The sequence below is a fragment of the Hippoglossus stenolepis genome, chromosome 9 (assembly GCF_022539355.2).
Source record: "Hippoglossus stenolepis isolate QCI-W04-F060 chromosome 9, HSTE1.2, whole genome shotgun sequence".
Classification (NCBI taxonomy): domain Eukaryota; kingdom Metazoa; phylum Chordata; class Actinopteri; order Pleuronectiformes; family Pleuronectidae; genus Hippoglossus; species Hippoglossus stenolepis.
Window position 1 is genome coordinate 27995569 of NC_061491.1, and position 27356 is coordinate 28022924.

Genomic DNA, 27356 nt, shown 5'->3' on the forward strand with positions numbered 1-27356 from the left:
GAGATCAGACCGAACCAGGACCTGGTCCCATTAACCTGCTGAGATCACAGCTTGTGTAAACTAGAGGGTTTACTTCAATCTGCATAAATCTATGAGGATAAAGAAATTAAAGATGTAAATCTACCAGAAGAAACTACAAGATTTCTGGATTATCAAGTGCTAAATTTGCAAATATCAAAAAAGCTAAAGAAATATCCAACATGTGTTATGTTGAGATGAAACTGATCCAACTGATGAAGCAACTTTCCATCAGTTCACATTGAAAGCAACAGAGACGCTCGTTGAAACTGTTTAATTGAAATACACGTCAGTACCAGGAACACTTCAGTTCATTATCAACAGTACACAGTCTGCATACTTGAGTTTTGTACAAAGAGGTATCAGGTATATAAAAACACACAATAGTTACACACGAGACTTACATGTACACGTCTGAATACATGACTTCAAGTGTCAGGAATCTTTCTGCCTGTGCGGCTCCTCCGTCACGCACACAGAACACAAACACACAACTGGCATCAGCTGAGCCGATGAATAACCATCGCTGGCATCAGCAGCGTCACGATAAATGAAAATGTGCTATGACTAATAAATACGCTGCGTCCACGTCCTGCAGGCGTGACGGCACGGCGCCAAACCACGGGCGGTGGAGCGGAAATGTGCATTCGCTTTTTTTTTTCTTTTGAACTTCCTGTTGGGCCGTGCCGGACTGAAACACAATTAAATAGGATTTCTGTATTAAATATTCTAGTCATGCAGTATATTCAGAAATAATTTAATAGATCTTTTAATCGACAGTTGGAGGAAGATTTTCTCAGTAAAAGTCATTTTCAGAATCATTTCTAAGACGATGTTCAGTTTGCCCACATCTGATCTGAATGTATTTTAGTGATAGTGACAGTGGGGGGTCACGTCAGCAGAACATAATGAAACCATAGAGAAGAATTAAAATAATAAATGATTCATGATTTAATATTTGGTGTCGTTTCCAATTCATTTTCAAATAGTCAAATAGAAAAATATATATTTTTTACCATAATAATTACAAGAGAGTGATGAAGAGTTGTTGTTCCTCGTGACTCTTTAATCCTTTTAGTCCAAATCAAATCTGTTTGGAAAATAATCTAGAAAAAGACGTGAAAAAAGAGAAACTGTGTTTTAATGTGTGAAAGTTGCAGTTGATTCATGAAATGTCTGATGAGCAGATTTCATGTTGGATCATTTAAACTATCAAAGTGACAAATGGAGCGACATGAATCCAGAGTTATCGGAGGAAGTTCTGCTTCACTTCCAGCTCCTCCTCCTCCTCCTCCTCCTCCTCCTCCTCGTTATTCACAGTAACCTCCTGCAGGAGAAGACACAGTCGGGTGGAGGGAGGCGTCCGGGACTAGGAGGGTGGAGGGCGCAGGACGCGGCACGAGTGGCAGCAGGCCTTGCTGTAGTACCAGTGGCTGCACAGGTTCACCTTCAGCGCCAGCAGGCAGTTGGTGGAGGGGCGGTCCTGGCAGCTCTCATCTGCCAAATCAAAGTCCTCTTAGAAAACGTGGAATCTGAACGAGGCTGAGACACCAGAGCCATCTGTCCCCCCCCCCCGAAATATGTTCTTCTACAAAATCCTCGTTCTATTTAGTAAATGAAGGAAAATTAAACGGTTGAGGAAACAAAAATAAATCAAGAATCACATTTTTATCATAAGAAAACAAAGGAAAACTTTCACTTACAACCTCAGACTTTACACAGTTCTTCTCTCACTGATGTTTGTTCAAGTGTTTCTGATCAGTTTGGTTTTAATTTGTTATTTGATGATGTAAAAACAGGCTGAGACGTGATGACTGACAGCTGAGACTGACTCCTGATTGGTCGACAGCGTGTCTCATCGGCAGCTCGATCCTGTGGCTCATCACTGCTGCTCAAACACAAATGACTTCAAAATGAGGTTCAAACCCCAGATGGCGCTGTTCGGAGATATTTTAGCTTCATTTCACTGACAGACGTGTTTGGAGGGGTTTTGGGGGGGGGGGTTGTTCGTTCTTGGGAAGTTTCAAGGACTTCAACGTTGAGTCGAACTCAAGGATGAATTTATCTGACTTTGGTTGTTGAAGGTCAAAGGTCGCTGTGACCTCACAAAACATGCTTTTGGCCTCTTGATATCTCAAGTCTGTCTTTACGGAATTAAATTAGACGGATTATATTTCAGTGGTCAAAGCTCGCAGTGACCTCACGAGTCTTTATTAACAGATTGTGTTTCTGGAACTTTCAGACTTTAATTTATTTGATCCTCCAACGACCTCGAGGACGTGAAGAGAAACTTCACAGCACTGATTCCTCTCAGTGAGACTTTAAATCATTTATTACAGGATCATCTCATTCCAGTACGAAACCAAAGAGCAGTGACGGAGACATGTTCGGCTGCTGAGAGAGGACAGGTTTATCTGTGGTTACCCGGCGGCTCGGTGGGACAGGCCTGCAGGGTGCACGTCTGCTTGGCCACCGGTCTGGTGAGGGGGTCGCAGCCTCGCACCAGCTCTCGGCCCTGGTAACACTTCACGTCCCTCATCCGCACCCCCACGCCACACGTCTTCGTGCACTGAGGAGACGCACAACCACAGACGTTACACAACACACAAAGGTCCAAGGGTCAAACTGAAGAGAATCATTAAAGGTCAATGCAAAGATTTAAAAAGAAATAAATAGATGAAATAAGAAGATTGATGTTCCTCTGGTCCCCTGTTCCCACACGGCTATGTTCCCTGTGTTGTATGTTCCCCAGATTTACTGTATTTGACACATAATGACAAAGGTTCTACACGTGTGTGTTTTCCCATGGTGCGATGTTCCTCAGGCTGTAGTGGGTTCTCCGGTTCCCCAGCCACATGTCTCTCAGTGTGACAGACCAACACATGATTATTGTTCCAGTAAGAAAAACCTGGATGATATTTCTAACTCAACAGGAGGGTGAAGGTTAAAGTGGACACAGGGAACTGGGGAACCCTGAATCCTGGGAAGGTCCCAGTGAGGCTGACGTGTAGTGCTCACCTCCGACCAGGGGGTGGTGTACCATTTGAAGCACGGCCTCTCGAAGCAGGTGTTTTCATCCTCCGGCTTCTCGCTGCCTCCGCACGCCTCCTCGTCGAAGACCTGGAACTTTCCTCCGCTGATGCCGACGCACATGACCATCCTTCGCTTCACGCCGCGCCCACAGGTGGTGTTGCACTGTCGGTCGGGACAATAAAGTTACTGACGCGTGTTACAAAACCAAGGGACATTAAAACGTTCTCGTTGTGTCTGACTGCAGCTCTGTTGCTCGGCCAAGAGACAGAAATCCTCCGTCTCACCAGAGCTTCTCATTTCCGTTCAGGCTTCATGGTCTACAAGACTCCAACAGGAGCCAACACCTGAGGAAACAGCTGAGGAGCCGACTCTATCACAGACCTTTAACTTTGAACAATTCTTTATAACAAAGTAGAGGAAAGAAACACAAATACAAATTCTGTCTCCTTTAATTTTAGACTAAAGAACAAGATGATGAATAAAACGTCATTATAATGTAATTTACAGTGAACGTGTATAAGTGACTGATCCGGATGAGCTCGTGAGGAACGTGGTCTCACCCTCTCCCAGTCTTGGCTCAGCCAGTGTGGGGAACAGTCCCTCTCTCCACAGGGGTGGATGGCCAGCGGCTTGTTCTCCGCAGCGCACTGGTTCTCCGGGACCACGCGACCGTCCCCGGCCTTACAGTACACGTGACGCGTCGTCTTCCCCTGGCCACACGACCCCGAGCACTGCGGCGACAAGAGGGCAAAGGTCAGAGGTCACAGGAAACAGCAGCGGCGTCCTGTGTTTGTCGAGCAGCTCAGTCCAACATGTGAAGTCAGATCAGGTCAGAGTCACACGTCTGAGGAAACAGCTTCACGTCACAGGATCGATTCCCTGTGCAAACACTCGTCATCTGACACCGTTTTACTGTCGTTAAGAAAATATATAGACTGTTGTTCATTGTGCTTTTGTCGAAGTATTATTTAGTGTCTTTATACGTCATCTTCTTCGTTGGTTTTCTTTGTACCATTTAAGGCTTTTCACTGAAATTCAACAAATCTAAATTAAAAATGAAATTGAAAAAAGTGTGTTTGCGTGGGGGCAGCATAAATCTGTGATTAATAAATATTAAGAAAATAACTCAGGATTATTAAATCATATTAAAGAATAAAACTATCTGACAACATTAATGAAAAAGGGGAATTTGTATGAACTGACCCTTCAAAACTGGCAACGTTTTAAGATGCAGATGTTGGTGTTTCTGTTTAAAAACTGTTTTATCCAACTCATCAAACAAGAGAGGAAATTAAATGAGTCAATAAAACCACAGATTTACTGCAGAGGATGTTTCACTGGTTCTGTTCGACTGCACAGCTGGACATGATAAACCAGTAAATCCCAGTAAACTAGAAACACTCACAGTGTGTAAATAATAATAAATATGACTGACCCAACATTAGCTGTTGCACTGGGAACATTTCTCAGCTGTTCGAGCTCCCGCCTGCTTTTTCCAGGTTTGACTCGACGGTTGTAAATTAGACGTGAAAGTTTCCAGACGTCGACTTTGAATGGAAAATCATCAGAAACTACATTTGTCTGTACGACACGATAGAAGCCACAAATTCACACAGTTTGTCCGCTGTAGTAAAGACGGCTGAGGACAGGTGAGCCATCAATCTCAGGAACATTAGACGAAGGAAAACCTGTTTCAAATGTGAGGAATTTATTTTCTTTTATGAATGACTCAGACACAGGAAATAAGAATTATTCTAAGAATAAACCTTAAATCAACCAGATGGACTTTTCTTCACTGTCTGTGATTTTAACGGCAGAGAAAACAATATTTATATCTGGGTCGACAGTAACAAGTTCCTATTATTTATATCTGTATGTGATGATCTACATTCACAGATTACAAAGCACAGACGAGGAGTAGAGAAACTCACGGGTCCCCACTCGGACAGGGTCCAGTGGCGTTCACAGGGCGGACCAGTGCAGTTTTTGATGTTGGGTGGTCTGGTCATCGGGTCACATGATCTGGTCTCATCGGTGCAGCGGACGTCCCGGGTCACCTGGGCTCTGAGGCCGCACTTCGCAGGACACTGGGACGAGGACGCAGAAGGAGACAATTCAAGCTTTAAATGAGCAAAACGTTTTAATACACTAAAAAAAAAGGTCAAATTAAAATGTGGAGAAAGTAAAACCAGTCCGAAGAGGAGCGTCTCCTCTGGGTTTGCTCTCGTACCTCCGTCCACTCGGCCACCTCCCACTGTGGCCCGCAGGCCGGGCTCTTGCAGGCCCGTCTCTCCACGGGTCGCTCCAGGTCGGCCATGGTGCAGAGGTCGCTGTACACCGAGCTGTCCAGGCCCGGCGACAGCATCTTCCAACAGCGGACCTGCCGGAACTGGAACCCCTCGCCACACGTCCTGGAGCACTCGCTCCAGCTGCTCGCCTCCCACCTGAACACCAGTTCATCACGCTAACATTTTATAACATACTACATACAACACTGTATATCACACCGTGTATTACACACAATGTGTTCAGTATTTGTTTTCCTTACCTGGGCTGACACTCTCGGCCGATACAGAAGTCGTGGACGGGCTCGGGTCTGGTCAGAGCGTCACAGTACATGTCGTGCACCTCGACGCCGTCATAGCGAACACACGACACGAAGGACCTGGACACGCCTGCACCGTGAGAAGCAAGCGATCAACTGGAGGCTACAGAACATTTTATACACAAAGAAAACTCAAAGTGCTGCAAAGAAAGAAAGAAAGATAATATTCAAGGTGTTGAAGTTACTGTCTCGCTTTATTTAAAATGTTGTTTTATTGTAAATCAGTTAAATGATGTTTAAAAATAAAAATCTGTTGATTCATTCCAGTAAAATCAGTGAATAAAGCAGATTTGCCGCTAACGTTCGCTCAGCTTGTTTCTCTGAAAACGTCAGATCCAGACGTCAGACGACTGAAATCCTTCATCTGTTCCAAATATCGAGTTAAAAACCACCAAGATGTAAAAAGTTTATCATAAAAACAAACACTGACACATGCACAAAGAGGATATGACGCCACCAACAGGCGATCACATGAAACGCAGCGTTACCTTGATTAAAACTTCAACTGACACAGGTCTGATGACCTTTTACGTGTGTGTGTGTGTGTGTGTGTGTGTGTGTGTGTGTGTGTGTGTGTGTGTGTGTGTACCTATAGAGCAGGTCATGCTGCAGGGCTCCTGAGAGGAAAGTTTCCAGCGATACATGTCGGCAGGGCTCAGCTTCAGGTTCTTCTGGTAGAGCCTCTGATTCCCCTGAGACACACACACACACACACACACACACACACACACACACACACACACACACACACACACACACACACACACACACACACTGTATAAGGAAAGGAAAACTGTGTCTGTAGTAGAATTTATTTGTGTGTCATACAAGAATTCCGCCTCATCTTTGTCCGATTTGACTGGAACACGTTCATGTAAAGACTCAGCAGGAGTTTGTGCGGCTCCACAGACGTTGATGAGACATGAGAGGACACCCAGTTATCACTCAGCTGATTCTCCGTCTGCATCGCAGCAGACGGCGCTCTCACTTCTTTCATCACATAAAAGTCGTGTGCACATTCTTGTCATAACGCCGGTCACTCTCCCTCCGACAGCCGCCAGACGTTTATTTGAAAACTTTGAGTTACACCTCGTCACATTGTTTCCTCCCCAGAGTCGTTCACGGCCCGACGGCTCACTTTCCCCCTTCGCATCATACTTTTCACTTTTCCTGAGAATACCTTGAGTAATTGGTTTGTGAGCGGAGGGCGTGTCGGGTGTTTTACGGCGACTGGCTGCAGACCTGCTGAAGCCGTGTTTGGACACAGAGCAGTGACATGAATTATAAATATGATGGATGTAAGAGCTGCTGGCTCGACCTGTCTGTCTGTCTGTGTCTGCTCTTACTGTCTGTACTGTATCACCACAGTACCTGCTTTCACCTGTCTGTCTGTCCCTGCAGGTCTGTCTGTCTCCTCTGTGTGGACGTCTTCAGAGGAGAACCACGTTGTCCAACCTGTCTCTCATACAGAACCTGCAGCAGCTCGACGGTGTCTGAACATCGAGGCTCAGTTCGATAATTCAGACGGAATCCAAGCAGAGAGGAAACTGTTCTCTGAGAGTCCAAACTGACGGTGGACGTCTGTACATTGTCTGAAAACTATATGTCCTTCTTATCTTTGTGCTGTTGGGTGGTCTGGTTCTGTTAGATTACCTGGTTCTGTTGGATTACCTGGTTCTGTCAGATAACCTAGTTCTGTTGACCTGGTTATATTAGATTATTTAGCTCTGCTGGATTATCTGGTTCTTTTGGAGAACCTGGTTCTGCTGGATTACCTGGTTCTGTTGGAGCGGCTGGACGTCCTCCCTGTGCTCTGCACCGTTTTGTTCTGGTACACCGTGTCTCCGCTGTCGTTGCGTCTGCGGCCCAGAGTGAATTCCAGCGTCTCGTTCAGACCGAACTCTCGCTCCAGGCTGCTCAGGTCCACCTCGCCCGGTCCCAGCTCTGACGAGAACAAGCCGCCGCCCTCCGTCAGCAGCTGATTGGTGGAGATGTTGATGAGCAGCTCGTCGGGGCTGATTCGTCCGTCCAGCAGGACCCTCCAGATGAGGTTCGGTGAATCTGGTCCTGAGTCCAGGACTCCAGCGGCAGCGGCAGGGTTCACAGTGCTGCCTGTGTGACTGCTGTTTCCTTCTGAGGGACGAGAGAGAGTTCAAAACGACATCGTCACTTCAACAGTCGCTTAAAACCAAATATATATTATGAATATCTGTCCTCTAAGTTTCACCTCCATGTTTGGTCATATCATAAACACATCGATATCAGTCTGATATAACTTTGACCTGAGAGTTGAATCAACTTCTTTCTGACACAGAAACTGAATAGAAGCATCACAAGAGTAAGATTTATTCTACATAATAAACTGCTTATTCAGTGTATGTATATATATATATAGAAAGATAATAAATTCATTCAGTTGTTAACAACTTCGATTTTTGCAGAAAAGGTTCAAGCGTGGATGAATAATATGAGGAGGAACAGAACAGGAAGACGAGGGGATAGAGTCTGTGTCTGTAATGTGACGTCTGTGTAGAACGTCTCCTCGCACCAGCAGCAGCTGAAGTGGCGTAATGGCCTGGACGGTCAGCTGAGCGAGCTGAGAGCCGCAGGAAGGCCATTACCGCTCATGTTTGCGATGCAGCCGTTTTTTTTAAAAAGGGGAGAAAACACCACAAAGTCTGAATTTTTCATCGGCTCTCGATCTCCTTTATGTGTCTGTACGATGAATAATGCAGAGATCTGAAGGGCCATCGCACACACGTCCAGAGAAACAGCCGAGAACAGCGTGAAGCTTCTGACCCATTTTGACTCGTCTGCTAATAAACCACTGGAGCTGAAGACTTCTCTCTGTTCGAGCTCCGTCAGTATGACCACACGTGGAGTCGATATAAATATCAGCTCATAAGGAACCAAACACAATACTTGAACTCTTGACCTATGAACTCATTAATAGAAATGTATGATCGCAGTTTATATAGATAGACGACATTACGGTTCCCTAAAGGTGAAAGCAAAATGTGTGGATCGCCCCCTGGTGGTTGGCTGCAGTATAGGTCATGAACCTACTCAAATGGGATGTGTTACCAACGTTGGTCTCCACCTGTGAATTTTGGCGCAGCTGCTCCGTCCTGGTCGCAGTCGATGGCCGCCGCCTCCTCGTACACCTCATTGGTCTCTTGGCCCTTCTGGCCGTCTGCGGCCCCTGGCTCCAGCTGGCCCTCAGGGCCCGCCTGCTCGTAGACACTGCTGTTCGGGGACAGCAGCGTCCCCACCTCCACCGATGCCTCACCGGCTGAGGTGTCGGACCCGGTGTAGACGGGAGGAGGCGGGATGGGCGGCAGGGAGTCCCGCAGGACGGTGTATTCGTAGGTGATGTACGGAATTCGTCCGTTCTGGTTCCAAACCTGAGTGAGGACAAGAAGGTGAGTTGAGACAAAGTCTGGTTCATGAATCCAGACGTGGTCCTCGAGCTCCTTGTGATGAAGAACAAAGAGATGAAGTAGCAGATAAAAGACGAGACACAACAAGCTCTTCCTTTATTAAACAGTGTGTGACGAAGGAACACATGAAGGTGAGTGAGGACAGGTGAAGACAGGTGAGACCTGAGACGTACCAGGATATTGATCGCCTGATCGATGGGGCCTTTGACGACGATGTACTCGATCCCGGTCTCGTACACGTCCATGGGTCGACGGTACTTGAAGACAGTGCCGGCAGCGTGGAAGTTCTGAGGAGTGTCCACCTTGTAGGCTCCGTTGAAGAAGAAGTTTCCCGCCTGGTCGGTCACAGCTGGGGAGTAAAAGACACATTAGACATTTTCAAAAGACTCTTAAGTCGTGTTTCCACTGCAGGAACTTTCAGATGAAACTAGGAACCATTGCAGGAACTCATTGTGTTTCCACTCCAGGGGCCAGGGTCTCCAGGTAAATTCAAGAACTCACCCAGAAGATCCGCTGACTTCTTCCTCTCAATGATCTGGATGTCCCATGATCCTTCAGGGATTTGAGTAATAAAAGAGTAACCTGGATGGCAAGAAACCAGAAAGACCTTTAATCTCTGTATTTCCTATTTAATCTGTGCATCATTTGTACTTTTCATACTCAACTGAGTAGACAAATGAAAAGAATGTATTCTCCTTGTAATTTTCATTTATGAATTCTAGACTGTAAATAAAGAAACAGTGAGTGAGACCAAATTGTTTGTTTTAAAAAAGAAATTCACAGAACTGCAGGTTAACTCTAAAGGTTTGAAGGTTTTTACCGAGAGTCGAGGCTCCGCGGCGGAAGTTGCCGGTGACTCTGCTGCAGCTGCTGCCGTCGCCCTGACAGACGCCGCACTTATCCAAGGTGTTGGAGGAAAACAGAACTCCGTCACATCCGATTGGCTGAGCAGAAGAGCAGAGGAGGTGGAGATAAGAAAACAATGTAAATCATAAATAAATCAAATTATCAGTAATAACACGGTAACAACATAGAGAGGCCAGTTGATATTTTTTGTGAGATCAGATTATTTTGAATACAATGAGCCTGACATGAATTAAATGTGCACTTCTCTTTCTCTACTAAGTGTTTTTAGATTTAAATAAAGAAACATATTTCTAAATGACAACCAAGGTCCTTTTCCTCCGTCACTTCCAACCTGAGCATTGCGTGTCGGAGGTAAACCAGTAAGAACAAAGTAAATACGCAGCTGGACTCACCTCACACTTACCGTCCACGCAGACGCCGCGGTAGCTGCTGTACTTGCAGGACGTTCCGTCTCGAGCCGTCACCATCAGCTGCCTCTGGCCGTCGGTCGTGGTGCAGTGGAGGTCACAGGGGTTACTTGAGATGTGAACGTAGTCGGCTGGAGGAAAACGCAGGTCAAAGGTCACTATCTTACTTCGTTCTAGTTCTCTTTAGGTAGGACCTCGATAGAGGGCAGCGTTTGTAGAAGAGATTATTGGATTTATGGGTCTGAACGCGGGACAAGCTTCATGTGTTTGTTCCATAGTTTCATTTGATCTTGTAATTTAGGGACTAAAGAGTTTTGTCTGACATACGTACGTCCTGTCGTCATCTCCTACGCAGGCTGCGTCTAACTGTACTTGACTCTGATTGGTTTATAGACGGCGTGTTGTCAGTTTGAAAACCATGAAATCATATCAGACAAACTGTAAATGAAAGATTCAGCAGCTCAGCAGCTGAGACCTCAGTCACCTCTGGTGTGTTTCTGGAGGTAATGGGGGGTTTTACGAGTGTTATTACCAGGATACAGAGGTTTCCACTGGTAGTTCCTCCCACTGTAAAGCTGCGAGTTAAAGGACCAGCACTGCTCCTCTCTGAAGCTCCGCCCAGCGGCCGGACACTCCTGCGGGGCAGAGACACGACACCATTTAAAGACTGTTTTACAGAGTGTTCACAAATAAATTCTCTGCAAGTGTTTATTTGTTCGGGAAAGGTTTTCTGAGCGATGACTCGGAGCCTCGCCCGGCTTGACTTTCAGACGACCACATGCTGTCACGCCTGGAAGCTTCCCGCCACAACCACAGTCCTCTGCTGTGAGCCAATCAGAAGAGCTTGTTTTAATACAGAGGGGAAGTGTGTGACTCACCTTAGTGTTGCAGAGGTGATACTTCTTAGCGGTTCCTGTGCACGTCATGTTGTCTTTCCCAGCAGCAACTTTATTTCTTTGGACAGAAAACAAACATGTAAAGAATTAACAACAACAACAACAATATAAGTGTGTGTGTGTGTGTGTGTGTGTTGTGTGTGTGTGTGTGTGTGTGCGTGTGTGTGCAGACCTCTGTTTGAGGCAGTGTCTTTCTTGTGACATCACGCCGCCTCCACAGGTTCGAGTGCAGGCGGTCCACTTGGCCCACTCCCCCCACCAGTATGTGGTCACCTCCAGCTCCTCCTCCAGACTGTTAGAGGCCACAGCCTCCTCCTACACACAGACACACACACACACACACACACACACACACACACACACACACACACACACACACACAGCCATGTCTTTACCTTTTTGTCCTCATAAAGATGACAAGTCCCCATAATTCACATTCAGAGTAAATCTGTGAGTAATGATCGTCACCTTCCCAGCATCCAAACTAAAACGTGGTATTGGCTATATACAGTATTAAATCTTTTTATTTAAATATATTACTTCATGAAATAACTTCAGTTTGTGTGTCTGTGCTTTTTCCAACACTTTGAGCACATTTTAACGATTCGATGTAATAACACAGATAACTGTGATAAGAACCACGATGATCGTTTCATCTCTAATTACAATAATAACTCTTACATGTTGTGTGTCTGGTTGTGTAACAGCAGTAGTTGTAATGGACGTAGTGGTACTCTGGTTCCACCGTGCTGCACAAGCGAGTGCGTCAGAAGCCAATAGAATGACAGCGGACGAGCGTCAGAGCGTTTTGTTCTGAGGCTCCGTCGTGTGAAGACGCTCAAACATTTCACACATTCCCGATGTGCAGCGGCAGCGTTAATTCAGGCCGGTGGCTGCGTCCCGTCACTCGGACAGATTCATCGCAGTGACCACTGGAATGTGCACTGAGCTCCTTATAAAAGGTGTGAGACAGAGCAGCTGCGAGAGAGGGCGAGAGACATTGGAAATACCAGACAGAGGGCGTAAGTGAGAGAGAGGGAGACGGAACGGGGGAGAGTGAGAAGATGATGAGTCGACTGAAAAGAGAGAGGTTCGACAGCGAATCGTCACCGAGCTCAGACTCATGAGTTTATTTTTATTTCACTTCTCTGGATTAAATTCTGCCGTTTGATCTCTTTTGAGAATATTGGACGATGACAACAGATCTAATCCGTCTTCACTGAAAAACTGAAAACAAGCAGGACAAAGAAGATATGATCATCAGATTGACAGGTGGATTGTTGTAAGGATTTTGGTTCCTCCCACGCTGAAGCTTACAAGAGAACCAGCTGCCAGGCAGAGTTAGTTATGTTTAGACAAATAAAACCACTTTAGGAGAAAAACACTTTTGTTCTTTGCTCGTGACAACATCAGTAACTTTAGGGGATTTGAATAAATGACAAATGCTTTTATTTTTACCGTGTGGAATCATTTAACAGTTGTATTTTCACATTTCAGTCCTGACTCTTGAAATGATGACTGAAAATAAATGAACATGAAGATATTAACGTGTTTTCTTCCAAACACAGAGCTGCCGTCTAAATGTAGGTGCATCAGGGAATGTAAAGACATTAGTGAGGAACTTTAAAAAGTGGAAATGTTGCTTGACATCATGCAGACGACATGAAGTTGGGTTAAAAACACTCGACTGTACTCGTTGACATCAATCACATTTTTGCTCCCTGCTTGGAAACTGCATTTTTATTAGCCAGCATTATTACAAAAGAATGTGGTGCAGACCAGATGATATGACTCGAACCTGAATACTCAGTGTTTTGGCAAATGCTCAGTAGCACACAAATACAGGCAAAAATAAATATTGGAGTTTCCTCAAAAGCCACCAGTGTAATTAATAATGAAAGTTACGTACAAGACCTTTAATGATCAAACAGAAAAATATTTAGTTAACTTTAAAATCTTAGCATCAGTATGATAATCCGGTTTCTGTGATGAAATTCTAACTCAACACTGTTTGAAAAGAAATTGGACCAAAGGTTCTCTGCAGCTCGATCGACTTTAACTATTTAGACCAAAACTTTGTTTGATTAAAAAATGTCTGGTCTTCTGAGACATCTACGGGTATTTCTAGTTTTAGTTTTCAAATTGACTCACAGCTCATTTTGTCCGGCGTCATCACAATCTGGTCAAAGAAGTCTGAGTTTGTTAAAACCACCAGTCAAACATGATTTTCAGGGACATCAGCAGTGAGTTGTGTACCTGAAGCCCCCTGGTGGACAGGTTCCCCACAGACACTGCCAGCGTCAGGAAGCCCAGCAGGACCACACCCGACTCCCCACATCGATCCCATGACCTCACCCTCATCCTGGTTCATCAGAGGGAGAAACAAGTCAGATCATTGCTGGTGTTCACCCGAACCAGCAAACTGAACCATGTGCACAATGTGAAAAATACACGAAACTTCCAAATATTACAATATATATTTGGAATATTGGTGTTTTTTAAGTCTTAAAACCATCACGACTACTTCAACACACATTGAAGTAATGAAACGTGAAGGTGTTCGTCTGGAGGAGCTGCTGTGATGAAGCTTCTCTCTGGGCTTCATCACACTACGGCTGTTTTCTTTTCACGTGGACTGAGACAGGAGATGATGTCCAGAGTCTTTGTTCGAAGCCTGAAGATGAATGTCTGACGCTGCGTCTTCTCCTCCAGACGTCTTGAAGTTGTCACTGCAGTTTATTCGTGTTTACGGAATTAGTGTAAAGGCAGCACGTACAAATCCTTGATGCTAAACGTAACCACACAGTGTGAAGCAAGAAGCAGATGGTCATAGACACGTTTTGACCAAGCGTGACCACCGAGACGTAACCTGTTGGTTTGTGAGCTGCTGTTTCGAAGCCTTGAAGTTTGACATTTCTCCAGCGCCATCTTGGTTTTCTTAAACCAGAAGTAACCTTCTTGACCTCGAGGACACGGCTGAGCAGCTATCATATGAGCAAGTTTGGTTTTTACGTGCACAAAGTTTGAGACTAACTAAACACAATGATAACCAAACTCCCTAGGAAAATGTTTACTAACGTTATAAGTGTGAGAAGTGTAGTCAGACTTCTATAGACACAACCAGTGGAGTTGCCCTCTACTGGTCACTTCAGAGACTACAGGTTTCAGGTTTCCACATTGGCTTCACTTGTCTACATCCATTTTTTTATATGCAGTTTATGGTTTAACCCAAATCTGCCTGTTTGTGATGAAAGTCTTTTTTCCCGAAACACAGAGCAGCTACTGTTTGGATTAATTGACGGAGTCTGGCCCAGAAACGTGTCTGTGTTTCTAGAAGCACCAGTGATGAGTGATTAACAAAGGCTCAAGGGTACGAGAGGAAATATCGTGACCACTAATGACTTCTTGTGGTGTTAGAAACCCGGGTTCAGGCCCTCATGGTGAATAGTGGATGAAAGCGTATTGCTGAGACGTGTGGGTGTTTTTTCATGTCGTTCCAGATTGAGGCTTCTCCTGCTTCCAAACCCACAGACGGGCCTGGAGCTCGATTTCTTTTTCTCTTTCATGCCACAGGAAGACATTTGTGGTCCTAATATTTCCTCTCGGACTCCTCAGTGAAATCTCTCGCCTCGCTGAATATCTGTGGTTGTTGGGGGGGTTGGTGGTGGTGGGGGTTCCTGAAGAGCTGCTACTGTATCACAGACAGAGTCAATCAAGATGACTCAAGATGACGCACGCAGAAGTAACTACAGAGGAAATTCAAACAGCAGAAAACTGCACCAACTCACTGTTTTCAGAACGCTATGGAAACTGGATGCAGAGTTTGTGTTTCACGTGAAGAAGCAGCAGGAGATTGTCGAGTCGGACTCGTTCACATCGACAGGAAACTGTGAGAAACATTCAGAACGTCGACAGCGGCGTTGGTCCTTATCTCCAAAAGCTCTGGAATCTCATCGTCTTCCCAAGTTGACGTCTTCATCTTCATTAGCTCCTCTTTTTCATGCTGAGGTATTTGTTTTGTTTCAGTTTCACATCTGTCACATGTTAGTTAAGTGTCTATAAAGCTCCTGCCTCACATTATGACCTTAATTGCATTAGAGTTGTTCCCACAAACGTCGGTAGCAGAAAGAAGTTGAGGATTACAGCATCAGGTAACCCAGTACGCACTGTCACGGCTGCAGGCACGTTTTCTCAGACAACGCACACTCGGGCCAGAGGCGGCATGCCAGCGGCAGGTATTTGAATGTGCTGGCGGCGTTCGGCGTGCTGGCGCTGGCAGGTGGAGGGTGACACAGACGGGCTGTTGAGAGGCCACAGGTGTTGGAGACGGGAGTTGGACAGAAGAGGGGCCCGTGTAAAAGTTAAACAAGCCTCAGTGTGCTGGAAGGACCGAGGCAAGTTTCCTAGGACTTTCCACAGGTGGACCTTTGTGTGGCTGAGCTATAGGAAGTCTGCCTCAGACTATAAGGAAGTGTAGATGTCTGCATGTAAAGGCTAACATGAACAGACACAGGAAAAGGAGGGAACCTTTTTAAAAAAAGACTCAATGAAGCCTTTGATTTGGAAACTCTGCAGAACGGAGGCTCTGAAAATGTGCATCTGCTCCTTTGTGGCCGTTTGAATTCACAGAAGCTACAGAAACATCTCAACCACATGAACGTGTTCGGTTGATTTATATGATCTATATTAATGTATAGCTTGGATTTCTAGCTCTGTCAAACAGCTGTTAAACTTCTGTTTTTCTATCTTTAAACTGAACTAAACTGAACAGAACTTTCCAGGAATCTTTGTGTGTCTTTGTTTCTCTGTGGAGTAAAAGTCTCGTCCAGTAAAAACATCCTGAAAAACATTCGAGTGCAGTTGTTTTAGCGCTGCTGCTTTCGAGGATGCTAATGTTTAAAGGACGATTTTAAAATTGTCTATTTATTCTTATATGTTACACAGAATTTTATGCATTTGTGATTTTAGTCATTTGTTTTTTATGTGGCTCTGTAAAACACTTTGTGAATCATATCTGTATAGTTTTACATATATAAACTTTACTTATACAGAAATACATGTATATGCCCATATACTGTAAATTCACATGCACAAATAGATTAATTCTAATTTACTGAGAAATAGACTCAAATCTTTCTGCCCCATCAACTGTCGACTGGATCTTTTGTTGCTTTCGCACAAACTTAAATATGATAATTATTCTTCAGTAAATAACAGATCAAATATAATGAATTGAATTTCTTGTATATCGATCCACGAACTCCACAAACATCTGTCTGTCTGTGACTCTCACATCTCGAGAACCGTTCTTCTTATCGGCTTCACACTTGTTCACGTGTTCAATATGAATAACATTTGAATAAAAAGGAAAAAAACGGTGTCTTGCAGTCTGTGAAAATGAGGAAGCGCGACTGAGTTGAACATTTCTTCTACGTCCTCACATTGATAAACTGACCCGTCACATCATCTCGATTATTACGTTATCTTTATTTCACCACCATGATCTCCGTCATAGCAACTACATTCATAGAGTCACTGCCTCTTGAGCAATTTGTCTACAGAGTAAAAGCACAATGTTCGAAAGAAGTTGTGCACGGCTCGATTCCTGCAGGTCACTTTTACAGGTTCAGAAATAAAACTGCAACCAGCGACACCAGACTGTCAAAAAACTGAAAACACAATAACTCTGTAAACATTTTAAACCATTTGAGCTAAAACCTCAGGGAAACACTTTCGGTTGCAACGTCTGAATCAGCAGAATTCGGGGGAGCTGATTTCAGGAGGCTTTGTGCTGCACACGTGCACACACACACTCACACACACTCACACACTCACACACACACACTCACACACTCACACACAGACAGACAGAGTTTCTAGGAAAGGGCTCATAGTACATCCCGTGTCCTCAGGTCCAGTTAGGCAGCCTTGTTAAAATAAGCAAACAGCTCGTCCCGCCCTGTTTGCAGTCTGGCTTTCTCTGGCACTAAATATTGGTGACAGGTGTCTTAAAGCAGGCGCAGCCGCACCTGGACTTCATTATCCAACCAGACACACACACACAGGGAGACGGACACTCAGTCAGACACAGCTACACATGTGAAGGCATTTAGCCAGTGGCGGGAGCGAGTGCACACTCATACACGACGGCCACCGTGCACGCTCATGCCTGAGCCACGTGCTCGTACAGGTATGCAAATGTCCCAGCATGAATGTACACACTCAGAAACACACACACACACACACTTTCTCTTGCTCTGCCTCACTGCGGCTGACAGACCACCACAGACACAACACAACCTCTTGCTTCTTCATCAGGCCTGAAGCTGAGATGTTGCCCTCAAATGGTCTCTGGAAGACGTGGACTGACTAAAAGACGGGACTCTGAAGCGTCATCACTTTGACAAAAGGTTCTCACTTCCTCCCAGTGACCCTTGTTTTTACCACAGCGCCCTCATTTGGCCACAATGGTCTCATCAGACCATGTTCTTATTTCCTGGAACATTGTCAATTTAAAATGTCCTCATTTTGCAGATATGCTAAATGTTTTGGGAAATGTCCCAATTTATTGAGATGGCGTATTGTTGCTCCAATAACAATAACACTTTGGCAGTGTGACCACAGTCGGCTGAAAGTTTGGACAGTTTCCCACAATCTCCTCAATGTACCTTGGTGTCTTCGCTGTGTCTCATCTCCTGACGTCCCTGAAACAGTCTCACTTTGTCAAACTGTCCTCGCTTTGCAATTTCGGCACCAATTCATAGCTGTGATGTCTTCATTTTACCACAGAGTCCTCGCTTTGTGGTAAAGACCCTAGTTTTACGACCTCATCGCTTGCTGTGATGTCCCCACTCTACCAGAGTGTCTTCTGGATCCTGCTTACTTCACCATAATGTCCTCACTTTGCTGCACTTTACTGAATTCCTCACTTTAATGACCCTCAGTTTGGCACAATTGCTGTGATGTCCCCACTTTGTGTGTCTTCAGATGTGTCTTCCGGAGGCTGCAACTTCTCTACTTTACCACAATGTTCTCAGTTTCCACTTTACCAGTAGTGAGGACACTTTGCCGAGATGACTTCACGTTAGCATCCTTTGAAAAGGCCCTAATTTTCACACTGTCTTTTGCGATGAGCCCAGACTGTCCCAGTTTCCTCACTCCAACACAATGTCCTCAATGTTTCTACAGATTCTAGTAAATGTCCTAACTTTGCTCACACACACACACACACACACACACACACACACACACACACACACACACACACCACACACACACACACACACACAATCGTCCTGTCGCCTCCTGCTCGTCCAAACAGGGTCTTCCTCCTTCCTCCTCGCTCTGGGCAGTTCCCTGAGGACAAAAGTAAACACCGTCCCCTCATACTCCCTGCCCCCCCCCCCTGTAATGTCCCCCCCCGGGGCCCCTCGCCGTCGTCTTGTTTTTGTAGCGCTGGCAGCCTCAGCAGACAGACAGATGGACGCAGTGAGGTTGAACTGCAGCAGAACGGTCAGAGCCGTTCATCAGGTCAAGTTTATTTTCTAACACTGGACGTCAGCGACCACCTGCAACATGAATACCACACTGAACTAATGGGACTGTCACTCAATTAATTAATTGATGATTTCAATATTAATTATTAAAAAGAACAGACTTTACACTTGACGTTTCAGTGACAACAGGAGTGATGCTGGGTCTCATTTAACAAATTCAAATAAACACATTTAATTTGATGAGAGACGGACATTCGTTAATACGAGAACGACTACAGACACAGACTACAGACACAGACTACAGACACACGACTACAGACACAGACTACAGACACAAATCATTTCTCTGCTGAGGCCCAACTGTCTCTCAAACACATGAATTATTCCCTGGGAAAAAGGTAACAACACCAAAAAATGTCTTTTAAGAAAAACGTCTCTCACTCTTTAGTTCACCTGTCACTCAGAATATGTTGCGCATGAGAGCGATGTTCGTGCATGGGATTTTCCTGTGGACTAACTAAAAATCAAACACTGAAGAAAGCATAATAATAATAATGTTTTGTTCTATGATTGTGTTGCAATATATCGATTATGGCAGAATTGTTGTATCGTGATATATATCGTTATCGTGAGCCGTGTATCGATGGTATTGTAATGAATGTGTAGACAGCTAGCTCTAAGGTGTCACGTGGTCGTAATAGAAAGTCATAATATGCAGAGCTGCATTTGAGAGGTGGTTAAAATGTTAAGACCATTTTGTTGATTAGATTTGTACAAGAATCACTGCAAACTTAAAAATGAAAAAATATGAAACATTAGTGCGACATTCTAGTTATGAGAAGAAATGAGTCTCTCTCTCTCTCTCTCTCAACCAGTTTCTTCTTTTTCCTCGTCAGTACTGCCGTCTTTCTGGTTGGAGGACGACCGCTCTACCCCTCAGCCACAGACGCCACACTGTACTGTGGAGTACTGGAGTACTGGAGTACTATGGAGTACTGGAGTACTGGAGTACTATGGAGTACTGCGGTTGAAGGTGCTGATGCTGCTAGCAATACCATCATGATGTTACCATGGCAACCAAATGAAGCTCTTCATTCATTTTCTCCATTCAAACAGAAATACTACTACCCCCCCCCCCCCCACTCCGCCCACGTAGGTGATGACCACAGGACGTACGTATGCCAGAGGAATTCTTTAGTAGAACTAACAGATGAAATGAAACCGTGGATCAAACACATGAAGCTTCAGACTCTCAGGTGTGAAGAGATGTTTGAGCTGCAGATCTTTAAATCGGTGTTTCACTGAGCTGATGATGTAACGTTAAACGTGACGTCTGATATCTGATCCTCCAACAAACCCATCAGTTGAACTCCTGACTGTGGAACTGACTCTAACGTTTCCTCATGTTCACACCAGGACCTGATTTTACACTGTAAAGAGAAAGTTGTTGTGTCGGAGCTGAAAGTGAAACTCGACACTGGACCAGGAGATTTTATCCTGTAATTCTCTGCAGCAGTTTAGAGCCACAAAAACCACAATCCACAGTTTGACAAGTAGCACTGGCACCAACACACACACACACACACACACACACACACACACACACACACACACACACACACACACACACACACACACACACATATCCCAACAGCTGACAAGTTTCCAGACAGACTCTGGCTCTCCAGACACACACACACACACACACACGTACACACATGCGCCTTAAAAAAAACACACACTTCTGAAAGAGAGTCAGCATTATTTTGTGGATTTGTTTTGGTCTGGTGCAAAACACAAGTCTCATTGGCTCTGGTGCACCTCGTAAACACACACACACACACACACACACAGACACACACACACACAGAGAGCTGAGGCAAACCACATCAGCCCATGCAGACATGCAAATAGCCAACACACACAGCTAACACACCTATACAAGCACATGCAAACACACAGAATTACACACAAACTCCACACAACTTACACAAGCGTGAACACAACATACACACTCTCTGTCGTGCACACACACACATACACACACACACACACTCAGTTTCAAATATTTACCCGCTCACCTCGCCTGCAGCAGTCCAAGGGCGTCTCGCTCTGAGTTGAGGATGCCACTCAATGTGTGTGCATGTGAGAGTGTGTGTGAGAGTGTGTGTGTGAGTGTGTGTGTGTGTGGGTGTGTGTTAGTGTGCTAGTGACAGCAAGTGGTGTGTTAGTGAATGGTGCTGCTGTTGCTGTGGAGTGAAGAGGGAGAGACAGAGAAGAGGAAGAAAGAAAGGGAGGGAGGGAGGTAAGGTGTACTCTCCCTGCATCCCTCTTCCTCCTCCTCCCTCCTCCTCCTCCCTCCTCCTCCTCCTCCTCCTCCTCCTCCTCAGTCAGCAGGAGCAGCAGAGCGGCAGCCGACGGAGACAGAGGGAGGATCTGAGTTCCACAAAGACAGAGGAGTAACTGACAGAGCATCTGAATGAACTGAGACAATCAGAAGAACATTAATTACATGTTCACTTCGTCCAAATGTTCCTTCACTCTGCACCATCCTGCTGTTTCCCTCCAGACGGACAGACAGAGCCACAGACAGAGCCACAGACAGAGCCACAGACAGAGCCACAGACCGAGCCACAGACAGACAGAGCCACAGACAGAGCCACAGACAGACAGACGGGAACTCCCCACTTCCCACAGTGCTCTGCTCCCCTGAGTCCTCTGCCTCCATCCTGAGCTGGAACTTTCTCATTCATTTCTGCACTGATATGGATTTTTTATTTTTTTTATGTAAGCTGATCTCCTCTCAGCTTTTGCCAAAGTTCACACTGCTGTGGTTGTTTTCACAGAATAATTAACTTGAATCAGATTCTATAAAATAATAATCAGAAGGCAATTTGTAACCAGAGCCGAACCAAAGCATCCAAAACTGCATCTCCCTTCATAATCTGTAAACATGAGATGGAGCTGTGTGTGCACGTAGAGAGTTTGTGTGAGCAGGTCCGTGTGGACATTAAAACAAATCAAAGTTCTTTAAGTGACAGTGCTAGAACAGTTTTATAATTTCAGTAACATAACATTTAGATTCTATGTCTGTTTCATCATCTGTAGATCGTGTGTTTGTTTTTAATGCATCTCCTCTTGTGCTACGTCTTCCCAGCTAATACAGGCAGACAGCGCTTTTTAACTCTTAAAGGTCTGTTAAAACATCCATAAAGATTTTATGGTTTTTGGTAGGAAGGTAGGATTCAGCATAAAGTCAGTAGAGACCACTTCCCCTGTGTCCTGCATACACACAGTTCATACTGCCGGGGTGTACACCTGTTTATTAATTGTATTACTACTGAACGCATCACGCACTTTCTCCTCATTAACACGTGAAAAGTGTGACGCGTGAGATATGAGATGTGCGTTTCACATTCATACAGATTGGTGGAGTTAGTCGGTAGATCTCAGGTCTCAAGTTATTAAAAGGCCACAGCCAGAATATCGGAGGCTTCTAGAAGGTCCATCGAGTCAAAGCTATTCTGATAAGCAAGTAGGACCCTTAAGAGCTTTATAGAATAAACAATGAGATGATGAAATTATGTTATTGTCGCAGCAGTTATAAGGAAAGCAGAAACAGCCTGTTGGTGCCTGCTTCTTTTTCTGAAATGTGAACGTGTCGTTTCTGAAGCAGCTGGATAAAAATCATATTCACATAATTTACACACCGGTAGACAGATATAACTTTCAATGAGAAAATGTTCCTGCTCAATTATGAGGCAGACGCGTCTTCAGTTCTCTACCCAGTGACATCAGCGTCTGGTTAACGTCCCCGCGGAGGTTCAGCAGGAGGGACTCCCCACCACTCCGAACTGAAGAAGCCTCTTGGACGAGCGGACTCGTCTCAAGTCCAGTTGCGTTCGGTTCAACTCTTCTCCGATGACACCAATGATAAAATGTTTTCTGGCAGCACCGGCCAGCGGGAGAGTCTGAGGTGCGATAGGATTTCCTAACCGAGACGAGACCGAGATGTCAACTTTATGTCAATGTGATAAAAACGAAAAAAGTCGCATCTTCAATTTCACACCTGTTTTTATTATTGCACGCAGACTTTGACCTTGCCTTGTGTCTTTGACATTTCTTGTTACTTACCAATGTCACACTGGTGTTTGTTCAACTGGTCGTGTTTCTCCTGAGTTTGATGATATGAAAACAGGGTGACACTGATTTAGCCGAGAGTTCAGAGGCCAGTGGGAGTCGAATGATCTAGATGCTAGAGGCTAGCAGGCCGACGCTAGCCGACACAGGATCAGGCTTTTGAAAGAGCTGGAGAAACTTGGGTTTCCACCCCTCAGATATCTCAGTGAGGGGACTGCTCATCAGAGACTGGATTCTCTCAGGCCCACGTCAGGTCTGCTGGGGCCATGTTTGGTCCGTTCACACTGTCGACACAGGACTTTTCCCAGTTCAGTTTTCATTCATGTATTTAACCCATGTTTTATTGCCGTTTGCCACTGGAGACGTATTTAATTTGTTCTCATTTAATTCATATTCACCAGTCCAGGCTTCCATGCCTGAACTTTGGTCGTCTTAGGGAAACCTCACAGAAACGTGTAAACGTGTCCACTACATCCAGATTTATATTTGGATCTGCACCAAATTACACATAAATATCAGTCGTCTGAATATGTCAGATTTTGCAAAATGTCAAAAAAACATTGTCCTGTCACACAATGTTAAAGAAAGTGATGAAAAATATACCTGGACACGCAACTAATTTTGAGTTCTGTCTTTGCTCGTCTTCCATCCTTCCACCAAGTTTCATGGAAATCTGTTAAGTAGTTTTTGCGTAATTCTGCAAAAAAAACAAAAGCACGGGGGTGAAAACATAACCTCCTCCTCAGAGGTAATTAATACAGAAGCAGGTAAAGTTCAGAAATTGTTCACAAGTAGTTTGGAAATTCAAATGTAATAACTGGTGAAGGTGTCACAAGGAACAAATTCCTGAAATAAATGGATACATTTATGTGTGTGATGTGTGTGTGATGTGTGTGTGATGTGTTTGTGTGTGATGTGTGATGTGTGTGTGATGTGTGTGATGTGTGTGATGTGTGTGTGATGTGTGTGATGTGTGTGATGTGTGTGATGTGTGTGTGATGTGTGTGTGATGTGTGTGTGATGTGTGTGTGATGTGTGTGTGATGTGTGTGTGATGTGTGTGATGTGTGTGTGATGTGTGTGATGTGTGTGATGTGTGTGATGTGTTGTGTGATGTGTGTGATGTGTGTGATGTGTGTGATGTGTGTGTGATGTGTGATGTGTGTGATGTGTGTGATGTGTGTGATGTGTGAATGATGTGATGTGTGTGATGTGTGTGTGATGTGTGTGATGTGTGTGTGATGTGTGTGATGTGTGTGTGATGTGTGTGATGTGATGTGTGATGTGTGTATGATGTGTGTGATGTGATGTGATGTGTGTGATGTGTGTGTGATGTGTGTGATGTGTGTGATGTGTGATGTGTGTGTATGTGTGTGTGATGTGTGTGTGATGTGTGTGTGATGTGTGTGACATGACGCGATGAGCAGATAAAGTTTTGCCCCGTGATCTGATCCCAGGAACTTCTCCTTTAAGTGACGGCGACCTGGGAATCCTCCTTCTGCGAAACACACAGACGAAGCCAGAAACAGATGGAGGACAGCGATTCAGACGGAGGAATGAGACGAGGAGAGTGAATGATGAGAGGAGGACGAGCAGACGTCTGAGGACCACCGTGTCTGCCCACCATGTCGTCTTCCCCTCTTCTCCTCATCTGTCTGTCTGCCTCCTCCTCTCCCCTCCGCTTTATTACGATTCCTCTTCTCCTCTCTTCATGTTTTTCTCTACCTTCTTCTGCTGTTATTTCTCACCCCTCCCGCTCCTCCTCTCCCTGTGTTTCTTTCTCTCCTCTTTCCGTCACACTCCTTCCTTCGCTTCTCTCTGTTTCTTCAGCTGTGTCTCTGCAGCTTTGCACTTGTTCTCTCTGTTATTCTCTTGTCTCTTCTCCCTTGATCTCTCACTTCATTCTCTTCATGGACATTTAATCAGATTAAAACAGGACACGTCCCAACCATTTTACAGTCAATTATCTGAGGGCGTTTTAATTTGACCATTATGATGGTTCCTGGTTGGATAAATAAGCCGGGTCCTGTAGTTTGGTGCAAATAAATCAACCACGACCTCAAGTTATGATTGTGTTGAGAGCAAAAGAGTGAAGTGCCTGAAGTGCCTCAGCCACAGAGATCAGCCAGAAGGTCGTCTGGACCTGAAACTCCTACAGAAAGTGTTTGTGTGGAGAAATGTTTGACTTGTGTAACAATCGTGTGGACCTGCTCTTAGTTCTGTAGCTCTAGAATGTCGGGGGACACATGTCACATGGAGCTTTTCTCTCTCTCTATCACATTAATGTCTAATCAACACATGTTACTGACGTGACTTCTTCACCAGAGTCCTGCTGCTTCATCGTTTGCAGATCCAGGATCAGAGCTGCCGTCACATCGTGGATCCTGATGGTGTCAGCTGACACGTCTCCTCACATCTTCTGCCGTCAGTAACTCCTCAGTTCCTCTGCTCCTTCATCTCCATCACACATTCTGTAGAAACACTTTAAACATGAAGTTACAAACAGGTTCTTCTCATGTAGTGAATCCTGTCGTTGTGTTGATGTGTTCAGGTCCATCAGCATCTGTTGGACTTGTGTCCTGGGAGAGGATCCTCACATGGGACTGAGCTTCATTCACTGATCACTAAGTGTCTCTGGAGTTTGACTCTAGTTGAGTTAAGAACAGAGGAAGTTGCTCCTTGTTAACGTCTGTGAGACAATTCAAATGAAATGTGATCGATTGAATTTGTTTGTCCAAATGTGTTTTATGAGAGCACATTTATAAATAATATTCATTTATATATATATTGTTATTGTTTGTATAATTTCCTGCCACATAGGATCATTTTAAGCCTCTGATACTTCAACATTTCCCATCTGGCAGCCTCCCTCCCTCCCCCCCGCTCCGTCTGCTGCCTACATTAGCCACCGCTCTGCTCCATTTCCAGATTTATAAGCTGATAGACAGAGTTCAGAGAGGCTGCAGGAGAACAAACCCTGCCCACCGGCACCAGCTACAGTGCTGCCACCCTCCACACTGTAAAACACAAATAAAGAACTGAAAGAAAATGTGGTGGGTGTGTGTCTGTGTGTGTGTGTCTGTGCACACTAGCAGCGTGCCACACGAAGCCGGGAGTCATTAGGTGGTTTCACGCAGGACAAAAGAGCAATTAAAGGAGTTATAAAACACAACCGCAGCAAGAGAAAAACATGGAAACAGGAGAAGTTGCACATTTTAGACTTTCTAAAACAAAAGACAAAAGACACTTGTACCTGAAAACAGATAAATTAAAGAACCTGGAGTTTAAACTGAGTCGTTAGTTTTATTCTCTCTAAAGGAAACAAACACCAGCAACAAATTATATTCATAAAAAACCAGCAGCACTCGTGTTCTCTGTAAGATCACACACACACACACACACACACATGCTAACACACACACACATAGATGCTAACACACGTGATCACAGGTTGAAAGATAAACCTTCCGGAGGGTTTGGGAATGTGTGTGTACGTGAGAATGTCTCCTGGTGAAATATCTGGAAAATGTCCGAGTGAGCAGGAAGATTCACGGTGAGATTGTTCTGACATCTCCCAGAGTTTGTGTCTGGAAACGGCTTCTGATGAATTTGATGAGGATGGGATTCAAACCCACGCCTGCAGAGCACAATGGATTAGCCGTCCACTCGTCCACCTCGTCCTGTTACACAGACCTGTGTCCCAACACCGTTCGTCCCTTAGATTGACACAACATGGCTTCTATACCTCAACTACTTCTTTCTATATATTTGGTTTCTCTGTGATATGAATTATTGAAGAGGAGGAATCACTGGAGTTTAAATCAGAACAAAGAACCACAGGAACATATCTGATGAACTAAAAGGTGAAACAACGCTCTCCACTTCCAGTTCACATTAGTCCGAGTGACTCTTCAGCTGAGACACAAGCACGGCCCTACAATTATTTGTGAAAAGGGTCGAGGGGTCAGAGGTCACCGCTATTTATTACTGAATCAAAAGGAAGCGCCGTGTTTCGTGTTTACACTGAGGGGTCCTGAGGTGAAAGTCACCCCGGGCCACGGACCCTCCTGGACAAGAGGAACGCAGGGTCCTGGACAGACGAAGAAATCCAGATTAACAAGACGTGAAAGTTGTGACACTGAAATATGCAAACAGATCAGATTTTTTGTTAAAATGTCCAAATAAACCAGAATGATGATCGACGGGAAAACATGTGTGAAGCATCAGACACCTGCTGCCAGAATAAAGTTTTCCATCAAACAATTGTTATGTTTTATTTATGTGTCCGTATAAAACAGATCAGCTGGTGGTTATAGCTTTTGAGGAGCCGTTAAACTGGTTTGTTGGAAAGTTAAACTGGTTCCACGTCTTTACAGATGTTGAGTTGTAACAGCAGATGTTGTCTCCTCCATCTTCATGATTTGAAGTTTGGAAACGATGACACAGACACTCACA

At 44.8% G+C, this 27356-nt stretch overlaps 1 protein-coding gene across 2 annotated transcripts; it reads right to left on the reverse strand.

Moving 5' to 3' along the window:
- Positions 1-277: 277 nt before the first annotated feature.
- On the reverse strand, positions 278-21017 carry adamtsl2 (ADAMTS-like 2). Of its 2 annotated transcripts, none has more exons than XM_035165240.2 (19): positions 20844-21017; positions 13523-13628; positions 11439-11581; positions 11249-11324; positions 10903-11005; positions 10356-10501; positions 9917-10040; positions 9598-9678; positions 9270-9445; positions 8757-9060; positions 7432-7789; positions 6246-6349; positions 5600-5726; positions 5282-5495; positions 4983-5138; positions 3612-3782; positions 3037-3213; positions 2443-2587; positions 278-1515 (listed from the first exon to the last, which is right to left on the reverse strand). In XM_035165240.2, the coding sequence occupies exons 2-19, from the start codon at positions 13625-13627 to the stop codon at positions 1388-1390; spliced, it is 2838 nt and encodes a 945-aa protein (XP_035021131.2). In that variant the 5' UTR covers position 13628; positions 20844-21017; the 3' UTR covers positions 278-1387. The 2 variants fall into 2 exon arrangements, with proteins under 2 accessions (XP_035021131.2, XP_035021132.2); XM_035165241.2 differs by having other exon boundaries at positions 20836-21017.
- Between the last annotated feature and the right edge of the window lie 6339 nt (positions 21018-27356).

Bases quoted from the DNA above. Each gene is read 5' to 3' on its own strand.
- adamtsl2 (XM_035165240.2), bottom strand. From the start codon at position 13,627: ATGAGGGTGAGGTCATGGGATCGATGTGGGGAGTCGGGTGTGGTCCTG. The intron at 11,006-11,248 runs GTGAGTCACACA...TCTGCCCCGCAG, and splicing joins ATCACCTCTGCAACACTAAG to GAGTGTCCGGCCGCTGGGCG. The intron at 9,061-9,269 runs GTACGTCTCAGG...GTCCTCACTCAG, and splicing joins ATCAGGCGATCAATATCCTG to GTTTGGAACCAGAACGGACG.